The sequence below is a fragment of the Schistocerca serialis genome, chromosome 1 (assembly GCF_023864345.2).
Source record: "Schistocerca serialis cubense isolate TAMUIC-IGC-003099 chromosome 1, iqSchSeri2.2, whole genome shotgun sequence".
Taxonomy (NCBI): Eukaryota; Metazoa; Arthropoda; class Insecta; order Orthoptera; family Acrididae; genus Schistocerca; species Schistocerca serialis.
In genome coordinates, this window is record NC_064638.1 from 931,085,997 (window position 1) to 931,105,282 (window position 19,286).

At 39.4% G+C, this 19,286-nt stretch overlaps 1 protein-coding gene across 1 annotated transcript in view; it reads left to right on the forward strand.

The window, feature by feature from the left end:
- The window catches only part of LOC126449333 (uncharacterized), a 235,835-nt gene that overhangs the window by 192,942 nt on the left and 23,607 nt on the right, over positions 1-19,286 (forward strand). Inside the window, exons 9-10 of the mRNA XM_050091016.1 lie at positions 10,059-10,304; positions 11,005-11,166. Of these exons, the coding sequence (XP_049946973.1) occupies positions 10,059-10,304; positions 11,005-11,166 (408 nt within the window). The remainder of the gene's footprint in view (positions 1-10,058; positions 10,305-11,004; positions 11,167-19,286) is intronic.

Genomic DNA, 19,286 nt, shown 5'->3' on the forward strand with positions numbered 1-19,286 from the left:
AGGGTCTTACTGAAGCCATCACAGACTGTAATTATCCTCCAGTGTTGTACAGAAACAAATCTCCCTTGTCTTATCTTTCTTGCCCCCCACAAGCTCCAAAAGTCCCACAGTTTGGCCACAGAGGAACATTCCCCTTGTAACTCAGTACCACCCAGGACGGGAGCAGTTGAACTACATTCTCCACCAGGCTTTTGACTGTCTCTCATCATGGCCTGAAATGAGAAATGTGCTGCCCAATAACCTTCCCACGCCTCCAACAGTGGTATTCCACCGTCCACCAAACCTACAGAATATACTTGTCCATCATTATACAACCCCTGCTCCCAACCACTTACCTCATGGCTCTGGCCCTATAGACCTAGATGCAAGACCTGTACCTTGCATCCTCCCACCACCACCTACTCCAGTCCGGTCACAAACATCACTTATCCCATCAAAAGCAGGGCTACCTGTAAAACCAGTCATGTGCTCTACAAGCTAAGCAGCAACCACTGTGCTGCATTCTATTGCAACCAACAAGCTGCCTGTCTGCATGAATGGCCACTGACAAACTGGCCAAGAAACAAGTGGACCACCCTGTTGCTGAGCATGATGCCAAACATGACATCCTTCATTTCAGTGACTGCCTCACAGCCTGTGCCATATGGGTCCTTCTCACCAACAACAGCTGTTCTGAATTGTGCAGGTGGAAACTTTCCCTGCAGTACATTCTACATTCCAATAACCTTCTTGCCCTCAACCTTCATTAGTCACTGTGTTCACCCATCCAGCCGCATCCCTGTTCCCAGTCCAACACTACACAGCCGTCATTCCACCATCACACCCAATCTTTTTATCTCTCTCCCTTTCTGCAACCCCCCCCCCCCCCCCCCACTGCCCTCTGTTCCCAGTCCAACACTACACAGCCGTCATTCCACCATCACACCCAATCTTTTTATCTCTCTCCCTTTCTGCAACCCCCCCCCCCCCCCCACTGCCCTCTGTCTAACCTGCGTCACTACACTATCCTCCACCCCTACCATATCCCTCCCCCTCCCCCCACCCCAGCCTTCTCCTTACCCCCACCCAGTTGCCAGTCCCATCATACACAGGTGCTGCTGCCCACAGTGTGGTTTAAGTTGCCAGAGACTGCAGTCTTGTGTGTGTGTGTGTGTGTGTGTGTGTGTGTGTGTGTGTGTGTGTGTGTGTGTGTGTGTGTTAGTTATTTGTGACAGTCTTTTTATTGTGCCTATCCGTGACTCAGCATCTCTACTATATGGTGAGTGGCAACTTTCCTTATCATAATATACAAAATTAATATTGAAGTCAACACATATAACTAATTTTTGGTACTACTTATAAAATGATTCAAGAACCCTCTCTAGCTTGAGCAGAAATGTTCTGAAGTCAGAGTTAGGGGACCTGTAAACAACAACTACTAGAAGTTTAGTTTCACTAAATTCAACTACCCCTGCACAACATTCAAATACCTGTTCAGTGCAGTGCTGTGATTCATCTATGGTCTCAAATGGAACACTTTTTTATGTACATGGCCACTCCCCCACTCCACAAAGAACTCCTTGATAAACAACCAGCTAATCTGTATCCTGGTAAAGGAAACCTCTGAACTGTCAAATTATTGAAGTGGTGCTCCAATATACCAGTAACGTCAGAGTCAACATTTATTGTCTGTTTACTAACTTTATCTTTAATACCTCTTATGTTTTGATGAGATATGCTAATTCCTCCACTACTTGATACCTGACCTCCTCTGGAGGTGATTCCATTTGAGACCGTAGATGAATCACGGCACTGCACTGAACAGGTGTTTGAATATTGTGCTGGGGTAGTTGAATTTAGTGAAACTAAACTTCTAGTAGTAGTAGTAGTTGTTGTTTACAGGTCCCTTAACTCTGACTTCAGAACATTTCTGCTCAAGCTAGAGAGGGACTTCCTTTAAGCAGGAATACCTATCAGCTGACTTCAATGTAAAAGAGGCGCAGCTCTAACACCAACTACTACAGGAATTTTTCCGTGAGTCATCCCACCACTACCCATTACACTGTCACCAATAAGCTTTGCTGGCCTCCTCTTCCCATACCTATTGAGGTGGAGGCCATGCCTAGTGAAGCCTGATCTATTGATAGACTCAGCTGGCACCACTGTAGTGCGAGTTATGCCCTCTGCCATCTCTCCAGCCCCTTGTTAACATGCATAACAGCAGCACTAAGATGAGGCTGATCATGATGCTGAAACAGTTGCACGAAGTGGACATTATTGCCACCAGTTTGAGTAGCTATTTTTAGCAAAAATCAAAATCAAATTCACCCCGTTAAGGAAAGGAAGACAGAGAACAATTGGAGATAGAATAAAGTGTGATCAACATAAATTAATCAAAAATGGCAAATATCAGAAAAACACACAAAATACAATGGTAATGGATAATCTTGAGGAACTAATACAAGTTTTAAAATAACTTGCTGAAGAAGTGGCCCCAGTAAATCAACATAAAAGACATGCATGGTGCACTACAGAATGTGATGAAACACATCAATCTGGGACAAAATTTCAGAGTAAAAAAAAAAAAAAAAAAAAAAAAGGGGGGGGGGGGGGCAACTAATCTCAGAAACATCAAAAATTCTCTTGTATTATCAGAAAAACGAAGTGGCAACATCAAAAGAAGCTACTGAGTTCCATTGAAGAAAATACTACAAAACCAATTCCAAAGAGTATTTCAAAACTTTGATGAAATGTTACGTAATTACAACCCTCCCACGCCATTGCTGAGAAGTAAAGGTGGAAGAATAGTCCATAATGAGGAAAGCAAAGAAATCACTGCAGAAGTATTCAATAAGAATTTTTATCTACAATGTAAATATGTGAAAAACTTAAATAGTTTATACAATTAAGGCCAAAATAAGAAATGTGTACATGTAGATTTATCTGTGTATTATATGTGGTCTCTTACATATATGTGTGTGTCTGTATAATCAAGGCCGAAAGTATGAAATGTGTGCGTGTAAAATTTATTTGTGTATTTGTGAAATGTTATTCCCATATGTTAGAGTTATATTGCTAAATACTGAAAATCATAGTTTTTCTGTTAAGCTTTATTGCAAATTATTTGACTTGTCCTATATCATTATCTACCCCTGTACAGTGTATGATTCACAGGAACAATAAATATACAATACCATACAATACAAGCTCTTGAACTGTGATGAACCTGGAAGGCTTGTAACAAAAGACACAGGCACCCCTGTAAAAACCAAACCAGAAAATATATACTCCCCTACAGTACAAGAAATTGAAATTGCACTTAAAGAAAAAAAGCATGTGGGGAAATAAAGTATTTGAAGAAATGTGGATGTATGCTGGTAAAACAACTTGGACGTCTTTACATATTATTTTACAAAAATGTGGGCAACAGGAAAATTCCCAGAAGCTATAATTAACCCACTTCATAAGAAAGGAGACAAAAATGATACAGACAACTGTAGAGGAATCTTGCTCTTGGACTTTACCTACAAAATTTTTTCCAAGATTTTACAGAACAGGATCAAAGAATGACGATAGTGAACTGGGGAAATACCAAGGAGGCTTTAGACCTTGGAGAAGGGGAGCCAAACAAATAATTACTCTGAAATTAATCATGGCTTATTACTGCAAACAAAACAAGGCTCTCTCAATTACATTTATAGATTTTCAGAAAGCATATGATTCTTTCCACAGACTCTCATGCTAAAAATTTTGGGACATTTTGGACTCAACCCAAAATTAAGTAAACTGATAGAACTTACCTTAACAAATACAAATTCGAAAATTAAGTTCAGAGGAGAACTTTCTGGATCATTCTTGGTAAAAACTGGTTTAAGGCAGGGAGACAGCATGTCGCCTTACTTTTAATGCCCTTGAATACATAATGAGGGAATGGTACAAGGACAATCCAAAGAACGTTAATGTTAAAGTTGAACTGTTTAGGATTTGCTGAGGACTTGCTCTTCTTGTCAACAACATTCAAGAAACCAAACAACAAATGCAATCATTACAGGAAATGGCCCAGAGTAGCGGCTTTAAAATATCTTTTGAAAAAACAGAAATAATGCAAACAGAACTGCCACTGGGAAACAAATGTAGAACTGGAGAACACAACATAAAAATTGTTGAAAAGTTTATTTGCAAGAAGTAATAATACACAACATAAATGAGGAACCGTCATGGCAGAGTAGAATAAACAAATTGATTAAAACACAACATGTTACCAAGAACACACATAACGAAAAATGTGTCTCGGTAGCCACAAGCTGCAAAACTACAAAACAGTCACACAGGTGTTGACATCTTCATAAGTTCTAGCAGTTTTTAATGAGAATGCCAAGAAAGAACTATGCACTGATGCAAGAGGTTATGAGATAGGTGTGGTTGTAGAGCAAATCCAAGAAGGTGCTGATGTCAACAAGGTGCCGATGTGAGGGTAAAAACATATAGAATAAATCATATTTAAGAGCTGAAAAGCTAGTGGACATGCACAGCTTTCCAATGCACTGTTAGTTTCAGAGGTACCTCAAAGTCATAGGGTGGTGGCACAGATACCATGGTGCATACCTGCTGAAGTTATACATTGGGTGCAGGCCATGGGTGCTGGTGGCTGCCAGGTGATTGGAAGGGGTCCTTGTAATAATACACTTAAAAAGTGTTGAACAAAAAGTGCTATGATACAACAGTAAAACTAACGAGGGAGGATTCTCCCAAACCCCGGGACCAATTTCAGTCAAATTTGACACAGAAACAGCATACCTCATGAGAATCAGCACGGTGGGGTAAACAGGCTAGCTACAGTAGGAACAAAGATACAGACAAAAATATGTTTCTTCCATCCTACATGCTGCCCTGCATGGCAATCATGTTGTGTGGGAACAGTATCGGTCTGCCAAATCAACTAGCTTTGTGCGGCCTACATGATAGGGCAAGAAATGCTTTTCTGAGTCTCTACATGTAGGCTGCCCTGTATATCAAACTTGCTGTGTTGGAGTAGTATCGACCTGCATTCTCTACTTGCTTTGCATGCTGACCTGTACTGCAGGGGCAAATAAATTATTTTCAAGCCATTGATATGTAACCTGCCCTGTGTGGCAGGTGTGTTGAGACAGTATTATCAACATGCTGTATTGAACTATATTGCAGGGGTTACACATGCCAATAAGCATGGCTGGGGATAGATTGAGGTGAATATAGAGGATGGACAGAGAGAGGGGGAGAGGTGCATGAAGCAGGTGAAAGGTGTCCAGGGGTGGTGGGTAGGTGCAAAAGGAAGAGGGGAGGAGGAGATGGAAAGAGAGTGGGAAGAAAGGTATGGTCAGAGAGAGGGGACGGAGAAAATGAACAGAGAGAGGAAGAGGGGGATATAAAGAGACAGGGTGAGTGGAGAGGAGGAGGCAGAGGGGGGGGGGGGGGGGGAGAGATCAATAGAGAGGGGGAGGAGGAGATGTGTTGAATGCATACATGGGTGAAGCTGTGGGTAAAAGCTTAGTATTATTAGTAAAGCTGAATTCACGTTATGAAATACGTCACAGTAACTACCGGTATTTTAACAGAAGTATTTAATTTGGTTGCAAGTGTTTTTAAGGGATATGAGTGAAGTTACAGTGTGGTAACTGGTAATAAAATGTAGTCCAAGGAACTCTAGCGAAGAAGTAATAAGTGGAGACCATCATAAGGATTTTACCCTGAATGTCTCGAAACCAAGCAACAAAAAGAGATGGAAAGAAACACTCTGGTGGAATGATAAAGCAAGGATTTATTACAGAAGAAGAATAGAGCCTTTAGGGTATGGTTCCAGAAGAGGTGTGGGTAATAAAATTACATGCACACCCAAACATAGGTTCACAAATCTCCTTGCAGAAATTGCATAGTATGTCACAATAAAAAAAAAATGTACTTTTCCAGACACTAAATTGACATGATGCTCTACTTTGAACCCAAAGCTGGTAAAGATGTCTAAGCTGAAAATATTAGCAGTACAGGGCCGTACAGATAGGAAGGTTAATACTTGCTTGATATTTTTGTAGGTAGTCACCAACAACAGTTCTATGAGGATAAGAATGGCCCTGCAGCAGCAAGATGAGACTTGGTGCTGGACCTGTTGCGATGGGCTGCTTGTTGACACAGCTGCGAGGTAGCTCTGCTTGCTGCAGACCTGACAGTATACTGTATGGTGCAGGCAGCTGCTTCTGTAATGCTGGCTGCTGCAATCAGAGCTGTGCTGCTGATTCTTAGGCTTGCGTGACTACTGTCACAATTCGTTGGAGGGAGGGCATTTCTGACCAACCTGATTAACATCACAAAAAAAAGCACACTCGAAGCTGATGGAATAGCAGAATGATCGACGTACATCTCCCAGTGGACACTGGTGATTGGATGCCTGTAAATCCTAATGAGATTTAGAGGCAGAAAAAGATAATGAGTCTGAATTATCAGATGACTACTGTTCACAATTCCAATAAATTACTCGTGATAAGAGGCAGGGGGCGACACTTTTGATTTCTAATAGCAATTTCAATAGTTGTGGACAAACTTTTTTACTAAATTGTGTCACTGTTGAATTATTTTCCGATATGCCTTTGTTTCTTGGCACAAATGTGGTTGGATTTTTTGATTAATTTTGATATAATAATTATATTCTTAGAGGTATAGTTATGACATGGATGTACAGGATGGCGGGTATGGGCAGGCGGTGGGCGTTATGGAATAATAGAGTAATTTTTAGAGAAAGGCCATTTATTGGCTAAAGCATGATGAAAGGGGCTACATAGGCCTAGGGAGGTGAGGGTGAGCCAGAGCTTACAATTTGGCGAACATTGTTCGCGAAGCTACCGAAAGTGGTTGTCTGCCAAAACTAAGTCCACAGTGCCGCAGCACCGGGAGAAGCGGGGGGATGTTCAAAGCTACAGGACGCGCATCCGACTCGCGGGTGAGCAAGAATACAAGAGAGCGGGCCCGGCGACTGGCGGCCGGGTATGTTCGACGCACCATGCGGCTTCCTCCACCCTGATTGGTCAGGACCGAGCAAACCGTGCGGGCGGCATGGAACTTTCCAGAGCGTTGCCTGCTAAGCGACGCCTGGGACGGCGTTACCTCGTCAGCACACGAGAGAGGCGCGTGAACAAGGTGCCCTTTCTCGGTGCTGACTTCCTGTTACTAGACCGTGGGACGAAAGAATTTACAGGCAGCTAACACTGCCGGCCGTGGCTTGGCCGTAATGGAGTAATGAAGTTACTAGTTGGAGGCTCATATAATAAAGTAAAATCTCCTATTGTCTGGCTCATCCTTTACATAGACTTCTGTAAACTGTATCTTGAAATTATTACTCTCTCTCATATTTCCTAAGGTTATACTATTCCTATAAATGCAGTCTCCACTGTTTCTCTGTGATAATAGTGTTTATTCCACTTCCATTGCCATCTAAGAAGACAAATTTTAGAATCAATTTTTATTATTATTTTCTTCATCATTTTGCTTTATGAAAGACTTGCTTCCCAGTTACTGCACTCATTATTGTTAACTGTTTTTGTTTCTGTAACTTTTCATTTCATATGTATTGTAGGTGACTCATTACATTTGTACTTCGTTGATTTTTTTTGTTAATCTTTCTTTACCTTCCAGTGGAATATTGTATTGTTTGAAGTTACGAGTTGGTTTTGGTAGCTGCTGGTGAATTTAGTTTCTTCCTCTTAAACATTTCAGAGCTGTTCTGAGTCTTGTTGAACTGGAGGTTTCTGTATGCAATATTTTTCTTCTCTTGATTATATCTTTATTGCAAATGGTTCAAATGGCTCTGAGCACTATGGGACTTAACTTCTAAGGTCATCAGTCCCCTACTTAAAGCTAACTAAACTAAGGCCATCACACACATCCATGGCCGAGGCAGGATTCGAACCTGCGATCGTAGCGGTTGCGCGGTTCCAGACTGTAGCGCCTAGAACTGCTCGGCCACTCCGGCCGGCTCTTTATTACATTCCAGTTCCTTAGCCTTCCATAATTAATCCTCTTGGTCCTGAATTATTTCCATCAAAACTATGAGGGCTTGCTGAAAAGTAATGCTTCTAAAAAATTTTTATGTGAAAACTCCTAAAGATATATTTCAAATAAAACAAACTTTATTAATATTCTACATTTTTATTCTTCACGTCTACCTATTTCTTTCTCAATATAGGCACACTGGAAGCAAATATATTTCTCACAATGAGAGAGCAATTTGTTGATGCTGTCACTGTGACGTATTTAATTGTTGACAGAGCCACAACCTCACCTCTGCCTGCATTACTTCTTCGCTATCAAAATGAAGTCGTCAAGGATGTTCTTTAAATTCTGGTGACAGATTAATATTATGGGGCCAAATCAGGACAGTGTGGAGGGTATGTTTCAGCACTTTTGTGTGGTTTGGCACTGTCATGCAGAAGGATAGGGCCCTCTGGCTGTGGAAAAACTCTTATAATTAGTGCTTTCAGTTTTATTAGGGCATCTCATGCACGGACATTTTATGTTTCATGCAGCCATGTTGCACACTACAATTTGGAGCCCTCTAGTGACAGAGGGTTGCAGCTTGCATCACTGAACTGAGAAGTGGACTGAGATGCCTGACATCTAGTCCCTCAACCAATATTGAAAATAGAGTAAAAAATTTGGGGCACAACTTTTCAGCATACCCTCATACACACTTATGTTATTTTGTGTTTGCTATGTTTTATCTGACAATGACTTTCTACAAAAGTATATAACATCTTTTTAAACACGTGTATAACAGAAAAGTAAAGTACCCAGAAAGGGAGGAGGAAATGAAATGAAATGAAACTACAAGGACTGAGAGGCTATGCAGTGTTATTTTGGTGATTACTAAATTGAATCAAATTTACAGAGATATGGGCATATTAACCCAATTATAAGCATGACATTACAACCCCTCTGGCTTGGATGCATAAACTGATTCACTTGGTAAAGGTACCATAAAGTTGGCCAACAACTGTTGTAACTGATTGCACACGTGTTCTATTTGAGACAGATTTGCAGGTCGTGCTTCATATCAGAATCCACCTAATACACACAGTTTATAGAGATAAGTGCCATGTGTGAATGAGCAATGTCCTTTTGAAACATGGCACCTTTATACTGTCACATCAGAGGTAACACGTGACAATGCGGGATGTCCATGATGTACCAGTGTGTCATCAGGGTTCCCTTGTCACTACCAGCCACGACCTGAAGTCAAACCCCATGGCTCCCCACATGTCACTGTCATACTTACCAACTATAATCCAAAGTAGTGCAGAACCACAATTCATCGCTGATCACAATAACACCATTAATCAGCAATCCATGCTTCCCAGTCATGATATCACTCCAGATGCAGCTGTTTATGTTGCACTCTTAATGGCAGCCTATGTGTGGGATGGTAACTCTCTAGCCTGGCTGCTGCTGGTATCCAGTTGATGGTCCAGGGTAACACTAAATATTTCAGACAACTTCTTGAATGACAAGCACAGGTGTGAAGAAGCTATGACGTTCTTGGTGCGTAATACAGTGATCTTCCCTTGTGGTGATCTGATGCGCCTTCCTCACTTTTCTGTGCAGTCAAATATTGGTCCAGTCACATCCAAATGTCCCACAAATCTGTGTATTTCACTCTTTGACACATTGGCCAAATGAAGAGCCTCAATAAGGCTCCTTTTCAAACTCTGCCAGGTGCTGATAATGCTGCAGTCTCACATGAGTACACAGCATCTCAAGAGTCCTTCACAGTGATCACTCAACATCTGATGCTGTTCATACTCGTTACATACCATACTAGGCCTGGTAACAACACCAAACTTGAACATTTGTGCACCGTGGTGTCCATCCTGTCACAGAGAATTGCAACTCTTAATTATTTATATACCTACCGATGGTGTGAAAGTATTCAGTGATATTAACACTAAACCAAACTTTGTGGGTGCTACACTTTTTTTTGGTCAAACAGTGTAGATTTTCATATGGAGACTCGTATTAACAATATTCCTTACTAAGTAATGTTATTTTGTTTTCAGCCTCCTGCTGAGAAATTGTCTGCATCTCAATCTTCTTGCATTCCTGCTGTTGCCACATGTACCACACAAGCAGTGGAAGGTACAAAAGGAAAGAATCGGGGGAGAACAGCTCCATTGTCAGTAGCTAGCGGAGCAGAGGATGCTAGATCTACTTTTCAGGAAGATTCGCTTCACTGTGTGAGCTGTCCACAGCAAGAATGCAACTGGACTGGGAGGCTTCGTAGTTTAGCATCTCATCTTCGCCAAGTAATGCACTTACACTTTGTTTTTATTATTCAAAATATATTTATGTGGCGTTAAATGTTTTGATGATGCTGTCAATAGTCTTGACTAGCCCACTTATTAAATTTTTCTTCATTTTCATGATATGTTATACCTATTTTTTTGCCTAAGGACAACTACGTCAAATGTCTGCAATTACGATATTTAACAATTTGTGGGCATAATTTGCTTTTATAATTATGCCATCAATTAATTGCTACTGGCAGGACAGTTTTGTTGTGAATCAGAAAATAATGGACAAACTACGTATAAAATGTGCATATTAAGTTTGAGAGAGAGAGAGAGAGAGAGAGAGAGAGAGAGAGAGATCATCATAGGAATGCTTGCCTAGTGGCAAAAGTCACTTAGAATCTTCGACCAGAATGAATTAAGCCCTATGACTTAAGACTTAATTTTTAAAATTGTTCCATTTGTCATAATGACCAATATAAATATTGCCAGAGCCACTGGCCACAAAACATAATTAACAAACTTTGACTATTTAGAATTATAATTATTGGCTTTTTTTAAAATTTCAAATTAAAGCAAAGCAACTTTAATTTTTAACTTCCTTCATAGATGGCAGACTATTTAGCTGTAAAGTGTAATGGCTTGTATTAGAAATAGATTTTCCACTACAAACAAGGTTCCCTTAAAACCAATAATGTACTTGGTGTATGTGCAGCGACACGCAGAGGCCATCATGTCAGCTACAGAGACAAGCCACACAGTGACTGTAGCTGAACTGCAAGCTCAGCAGCATGTATATTTCCTACAGGAGGCTGGGCGCCGTCTTTTCATTGTGGCAGCACATTTCCACGGAGTAATCATGTATATCACTGTACAGGTAATAACATATTTCATTTGACAAGTGACAGGAAATTTGTAGTTAAATGTCGAGAACTGTAGAGTTTGTGAAAGAAGAAAATTCATTTTACCCCTATGTGGAAGTAAGCACTTCGATGTGTAACACTAGGCCTGTATTATCCATGTAAATTTCACTTTTAAATAGTTCTGAGCCTATTGTTGGCCAGTCTTTTATTGTTAATGATAGTTACATGTCATTCTTTTATTGAGAATGTAATGCTGCTGTACATATAGTATAAAGTGATATACTGTGGAACTGCACACTGAGATGACAAAAATTATGGATAGCAGTAGATATGCAGATGGTGGTAGTATCATGTACATGTGATATAAAGGGACAGTGCATTGGCAGAGCTGTCATTTGTACTCAGGTAATTCATGTCGAAAGGTTTCTGACATAATTGTGGCTGCACTGCGGTAATTTAAGACTTTGAATGCATGGTAATTTAAGACTTTGAATGCAGAATGATAGTTGGAGCCACATACATCGCACATTTCATTTCAGAAATCATTAGGGAAATCTGTATTCAGAGATCCACAGTGTCAAGAGTGTGCTGAGAATACCACCTTTTGTAGGCATTAATCCTCACTATGGACAACGCAGTGGCCGACACCCTTCACTTAATGACCAAGAGCAGTAGCGTGTGCTTAGAGTTGTCAGTGCTAATAGACAAGCAATACTGTGTGAAATAACCACAGAGATGAATGTGGGGCATATGATGAATGTATTTAGGACAGTGCGGTCAAATTTGGCATCCATGGGCTATGGCAGCAGACAACCAACATGAGTGCCTTTGCTAACAGCATGATATTGCCTGCAGCAGCTCTTCTGGGCTCATGACCTTATTGGTTGGATCCTAGATGACAGGATTGCCATGGCCTGGTCAAATGAGTCCAGATTTCTGTTGGTAAGAGCTGATGATGATACGGTTCGTCTGGGATGCAGACTGCATGAAACCATGGACACAGGTTGTCAGCAAGGCACTGTGCAAGCTGGTGTTGTCTCCGTAATGGTTTGGGCTGTGTTTACATGGAATGGACAAGGCCCTCTGGTCTGACTGAACTGATCATTGACTTCAAATGGTTATGTTCAGCTATTTGGAGACCATTTGCAGCCATTCATAGACTTCACATTCCCAAAAAATGATGGAATTTTTATAGCATGTCACCAGACCACAATTCTTTGTAATTGGTTTGAAGAACATTCTGGACAATTTGAGTGAGTGATTTGGCCAGCCAGATTGCCCGACATTAATCGCTTTGAATGTTTATGGCACGTATTCGAGAGGTCAGTTTATGCACAAAATCCTACAGCGGCAACACTTTCACAACAATTATGGATGGCTGTAGAGGCAGCATGGCTCAGTATTTCTATAAGGAACGTCCAATGACTTGTTGAGTCCACATCATGTCAAGTTGCTGCACTACATTGGGCAAAAGGGAGTGCGACATGATATTAGCAGGTATCTCATGACTTTTGTCACCTGCATGTATATTTCGTCAGATGAGATACATTTTAGCCCAAATTCAGAATTCTAGAGGACAATAGTAAGGGAAATTAAATTGACAGATTTCCAGTTCAGCACATAAGAACAGTGTGAAATTTGAAATAAACAAAGTTGCTTCATCAGAATATTCGGGGATATCAAAGAAATTATCTAGTGGTTTATTTGGAACACCTCAAGAATTAGATGGTGGTTGACATAATTTGTCTAGTGCACATCATACAGAAAAAGGAATGGAAATTCTTAATGAAAGTGGTTATAAATTAGCTGTACATTCATGTAGTTCAAATCTAAATAAGAGCAGCTCATGTCTCTCATTCATAAATAGAACAGCCATTAACACAAACAAACACATTGTGCACTTCACATTTAAATTTACTGGTTTTAAATAACTTCAATACAAACGGCTCACACAATCTATATAATATATTATTTGCTATCATTGAATCTTATATTCTACCTTCTCAAGAGTGATCAAAAGCAAGTGTTAATAAAAGCCACAACAGCATTCAGCTGTTTTACATGTCTGTTTATTATGCCACAACTGCTTTTGTTGTATATGAACATCTTCGTTACTCAGAAAGTGCCAAAACGCTATAAGCCATGTGATTTAACATCATGAGCACAATGGTTCACTTTGCCGACCACCTGGTACAAGCACTTAGCACTATGTGCAGGAACATGTTGAACTGTACACTGCTGCATGTTGTTACATTCCCTGCACATACTGCTGACTGTGCTTGTCAAATGTGCTCAGCAAAGTGAATCACGATTGCTCGTCATGTTTTAGTATGTGGCTTTTAGCGTTTTGTGTGGCAATTTGGAATTTTTTTGCACTGGTACATTTTGTCATCTGAAGATTTTGATGTAGGCCTAGTCCAAAACTGTTTGAGGCATAACAAATACCAGCTGAGGCAGCTTTTATTAACATTCATATTAGTTAGTGATGAAGATTATTTCATGAACTATTTGTCATAACTGTAAGTGTTGTTAATTATGTTTGAGTATATTTCAATTTTCTTCAGAAATGTTTCTGTTACCTACCACAACTATAAGAAAATCTGTAAGCCAATATTTGATTCTAAATGTATCAGCTGTTTTGAAGATTGCCCTCTGGATCAGTTTAAGCTGTATCAGTTAACTTCCCAGTTGAAACTTTCTGGTATACTGAAACCATTTGCCGGAAAGGGATTCGAAGTGAGAATCTCTGTGTCTCACAGAAAAAATCTCTACCAATAGAGCAATGTAGGCATGACTCACAACACGTCCTCAAAGCTGTAGCATGCATAGCTGAATAGGATGTTTTCCTGTGAAAGGCAAATGCCCTGGGTATGACTCCCTATCAGATACACTGTTTTAATCAGCCAGGAAGCTCCAGATTGGTGCTTACTCCTCTGTAGGGCAAAAATTCATTTTGGAATACCTTGGTTGTATCTTGTAATATGAAGATAGCATGATTGCTCAGGATGTTTTTGTTGCAAGCATACAGAACTGTCTTGACTCAATGGCACTGATAAATTAACAATTTAATGAAAAGGAGGAAATGATTTATTAATCCAACCTGAAGAGTAAATGTACTTCGAAGTCAGAATTCCCTCTCTCACAGTAAATTCTGAGACACCAGGTTGTTTCCTGTTACTTAAATAATGCATCAAATTAGCATATAACATGCCTTGATCACTATCGTAAACTGGTATTTTTAGTGTCTGTCCAAGACATAAAATATGCCTGTTGAATAATGACTGCTCCATAGAGCATCATGTAGAAAAGCTGTATTTTGAAACATTTTACAACCTATTTTGTGTAATGTTGCTGTAAATCCTGTCTAATGTATGCTCCCCTCATTTTCATGTATAGGTTATGGTACATAGGGTGACTCAAAAAGGATTTCACAGCTATGGAATGATACAGAAATTTATTGAGATAACTTAAAAAATTGGTAGATGTTTGATTTATGTAGTGCATCTGTACCTCATTTCCTCATGGAAGATTGATGCTTCCTCAATAATAGCTTCGCAGGCCAGTGGATTGGCCATGAAGGGACTTCCTCGATAATAGCTTTGCAGGCCAGTGCATTGGCCATGAAGGGCCACTCGCATGATCAGCTCGCTCCCTAAACTTGATACCACTGGATTTCTTTCTCTGGGGTTTCATTAAGGACCCCCCCCCCCCCCCCCTCTCTCTAAACCAAAATTATGTGAATCTTGAGGTTGTTTGCTACAGAATGACACATCTCCCAATCTGTAACTCATCTCTAGAAATTTTTATATCATTTCAGAGTCATAAGTCCTTTTGACTCACCCTGTATTAATGTGTTACAGTATGTTAGTTCTTATTTGATGTTTATGAATGATCCTTCTTTAATTAGTGCATGTGATATAAAAGTCCAAAAGAAGCATTACATGACATAATTTCAGTTGCATGTGTATTTTAATTTATTTGCCTCCACTAGTGCTTTTCCTGTCTTGCTGGTAAACGTCTTTTCTGTGATTCAGCTACATCAGGGGTGGCCAAGACTTTGGGTTGCAGGCTTTGCCCTGGCATGAGTGCCATAATGCTCAGCCTAGTGTATTGTTATTTTTATTGTTTTTTATAGACAAGATTAGCATGTATTCTTGGTTTTTATATGGTGTATTGGAATGTCCATTGAAACTAAGCTCGCCTTTGTGTGTGTGTGTGTGTGTGTGTGTGTGTGTGTGTGTGTGTGTGTGTGTGTGTGTGTGTGTGTTTTTGTGTTTTTGTTTGTTTGTTTGTTTGTTTTGTTGATTGGTAATATGTTGGCAAAGAGCTGTGCCAGATTTCTTGTTGCATGCTCTTAAGTCCTGTGAAAGTGGCCATGTTTACTTGCAGATTCATTTGCCAATCTCCCCAGCGTCTCTCCAACTCCATGTTGGCATATATTGTGGCTGAAGCTTTCTGAAGTAGTTGGAATCACTAGAAGTAGTGATATTTATGTTAGAGTCTGACCTAATTATTTATAATAGATAAGCACTCATTTATTTCTTGAATTCAGCTTTCACTGTTGAGTTGTAATATGCAATATTGACAGTTATAAGCTTAGTTGTGTGTTAATTTACATCTGTATTTGCCTTTAGCGATGTAACTTTTAAGTGTTGTGTGATGTTCACTATGTTTCATTACAGTTCTCAGCACTGGAAAAAACTATTCTTGATTATAACTTGCCTCCTCATTTGAGTATGGAGTAATGTCTTTGGTTCCTACATACAGGGCAGTATCTGATGCAATTATTTCCATAATAAAATATGATATTACACTAACTTCATGCTTCCCCTAACATGACACATTGTCTGAGTGTGATGATCCAGATTCTTTAATCACCATTGACCACCTGAGGTGGAATAGGCAATTTACGTGGATATCATTTAACATTTTCATTGCATAGTATCTTGAAGCTAAATGAGCATTGAAAATAGTGTCCATAGATGATAACATACACCATAACATAAGATAAATACATTCAGTGACATCACGTAATGAAATCCTTGAAAATTAATGTCAATAGATTTTATATTCATAAATTCTGTTATATTGTAAAAAGGATTGATTAGTAACCAGTTTAGTAGCTTGCTCCTGAAGCTACTTATGTGAGCCGATCGAGAAGAAAATGGAAGTTTATTAAATATTTTTAGACTATTGAATAGATAGGAATTCCCTGTTCTTGTCAGCCTGTGCCTAGGTATGTCTAATTTTGTTTTGCCTCCGGTATTATGGTGGTGTATGTTTTCCCTCATTTCAAAATCTGATATATTGTTTTTTGCATACAATGCTGAGGCGTATATATAAAGATTAATAACTGTTAACATTTTCAGCTGAATGAACAGTGGCCGGCAGTGCTCTGATCTACCAGAATTGCTCATTGCCCGTATCACTTTCTTCTGAATTTTTAGAACTTAAGTGATGTGAAGAGAGTGTCCCCATATCAGCAGTCCATACTCTATATGTGACTGAAAGAGTCCAAAATAAATAACTCTTAAATATTCTTTTGTCACCAGGCTTCTCAGTTTCCACATTAAATACATAACTCGAGACAATTTTGTGCAGGTATGGTTGATGTGTGTTTCCCACGTTAACTTAGTCTACATGAATTCCTAGAATTTTAACTGCTTTCACCTCTACCTCTTTTGACAATCCTAGTATAATCTGTTGTTTTTTATCAGGATTGCAAAGTAGTGTATTTGATGAGAACCAATTTAGCGCTGCTTCCAGGCCATCTTGCATCATATCTTGCAGAACTGTTCATGCTGAGCAAGCAAAGTTGTGTCATCAGCATAACAAATAACAGTATTGGGGATACAATGGGGTAAATCATTGACTGCAATTATAAAAAGAAGGGCCCAAGGACAGAACCTTGTGGGACTCCTGTTTTAACTTCTAGCAATTGTGAGCCTTTGTTTCTGACAGAGGCAAACTGCTTCCTGTTGTTTAGGTATGATTCAATTACTGCCGATGCAGAGTCTTGTACACCATAGAATTTGAGTTTAGCAAGTAAGATATTATGAGAAATGCAGTCAAATGCCTTACTTAAATCACATAAAAGGCTTTATTTTTATTCTCAAAGGTTGTTAGTACTTCATTCACAATTGAAAGAACAGCAGTGATGGTATTTCTTCCCTTGCAGAAGCCAAATTGACTATTAGAGAGTAAGTTATGTGACTCAAAGTAGTAGTTTAGTTGGTTATAAATAAGAGATTCAAATATTTTCGAGAAAATGGGAACTATTGAAACTGGTTGGTAATTTTTGAGATCATGTTTGTCCCCTTTTTTATACATTGGGATAACTTTCGATATTTTTAGAGTTGTAGGATAGACTCCAAACTCTAGACACCTATTAAACAGAAAGGCCAAAGGTTCACTAATTATATGCACTGTTTTTTTTTTTTAATTATGTAATTGGACAAGCAAGAGTAGTCCATGCTCTTGGAGTTTGAGAACTTTGCCACAATTTTGTTCCTAATATTACTTACATTGTCCATGAAAAAACGTTTAACTTTATCCGGGTCAAGAGCTATGCTATGTTCATCATTCCTGCAATGCTCTCGTGCAACATGAGGAATAAATTGTGTATGTGCTGCAATTAAATGGCAATGCAATCACACTGCATATGACTTGGTTTTATATTTCACATTTCTCAACAATGTAAATCACAAGAAAAACGAGGAAGAAATGTAAGATAATTTTTATGTGGTATAAACTGTTACCATACAGAGAGACGTGGACAATTCAAGATTTTCGCTGCCAGTTTGCCATGTGATTATGACTTATTTAGTATCATGATCAGAAAAAGATCTTTCACAAACATACAAATGTTGATCAGAATATTGTAGCACTTTTATAACCTCGTTATGGAGATGTGGAAACTGTACATGAGGAAAGCAATGCAGAAATCTTGGACAGTTTTAATGTAAAAGGATTTGCCATTAAAATGGGAGTAACACTGCAGATCAATCAGTTAACATCTGCACATGCTTGGGGACACTTTCAACTGAAATGGCTAATGGTCTTGAAAGCGAGTGTAAGATGGCTATTGTCTTCAAAATGTTCAGAAAATTGTCCTTGTAATTCTTTCAGAGTCACAATGAATTCTTCAAGCCTCTCTTTTTCTTTAACACCATTGTGCTTAGAGAAATGGACAGTATTTTTTGTCAGAATTTGTCCCTTCCACAATGTGATTTTCTTTTTAAATACATCCCCATCAAATCAGAAATTAGCTGTTTTTCAGGTAGCTGTGTCTTACTGGGGACAATGTGCAATCATGTCCACTTACAATGCGAGGCCTGCAAATGACTCTGAATGTTGTAATTTTCTTTCCCACACTGGTTTGCTCTTCATTAATTCAACATCAGCGAGTTTTAAATCATTCCAGGCATGGCCCTTGACTTAGCCAACATACTTTGCAAATTAATTAATTAATCAATTAATTAAAATCTTCGCATGTTCCATGCATGCAAAAATAGCACAAAATCTTTCTTGATGTAAAGAATAATGAATCCCATCTAGCAATCATTGTAATTTTTTGTTCTTTCATTGTCAACTGAATCTTCAAACTCTTTTTGCATGTACTGTTATGTCATTCCATAGCAAATTTGCAGTAGCCATTGATTATGTAGTTGCATAATAGATACTGACAATTCTCATCCATCTCTTCTACACTGCAAAGCCCCCACGAGCATGCAGAAGTGCTGCAACATGACATGGAATGGACTCAACTAATGTCTCCAGGGCTGTCAATAAATGACTAATGTCTGCAGGCCTGTCAATAAATCTGTAAGAGTACAAGGGGTGGAGATCTCTTCTGAGCAACACATTGCAAGGCATCCCAGATATGCTCAATAATGGTCATGTCTGGGGAGTTTTGTGGCCAGCGGAAGTGATTAAACTCATAAGTGTGTTCCTGGAGCCACTCCGTAGCAATTTTAGAAGTGTGGGTTGTTGCTTTGTCTTGTTGGAATTGCACAATTCTGTTGGAATGCACAGGATGCAGGTGACCAGACAGGACGCTTACTTATGTGTCACCTGTCAGAGTCTCATCTAGATGTAACTGTGGTCCCATATCACTCCAACTGCATATGCCCCA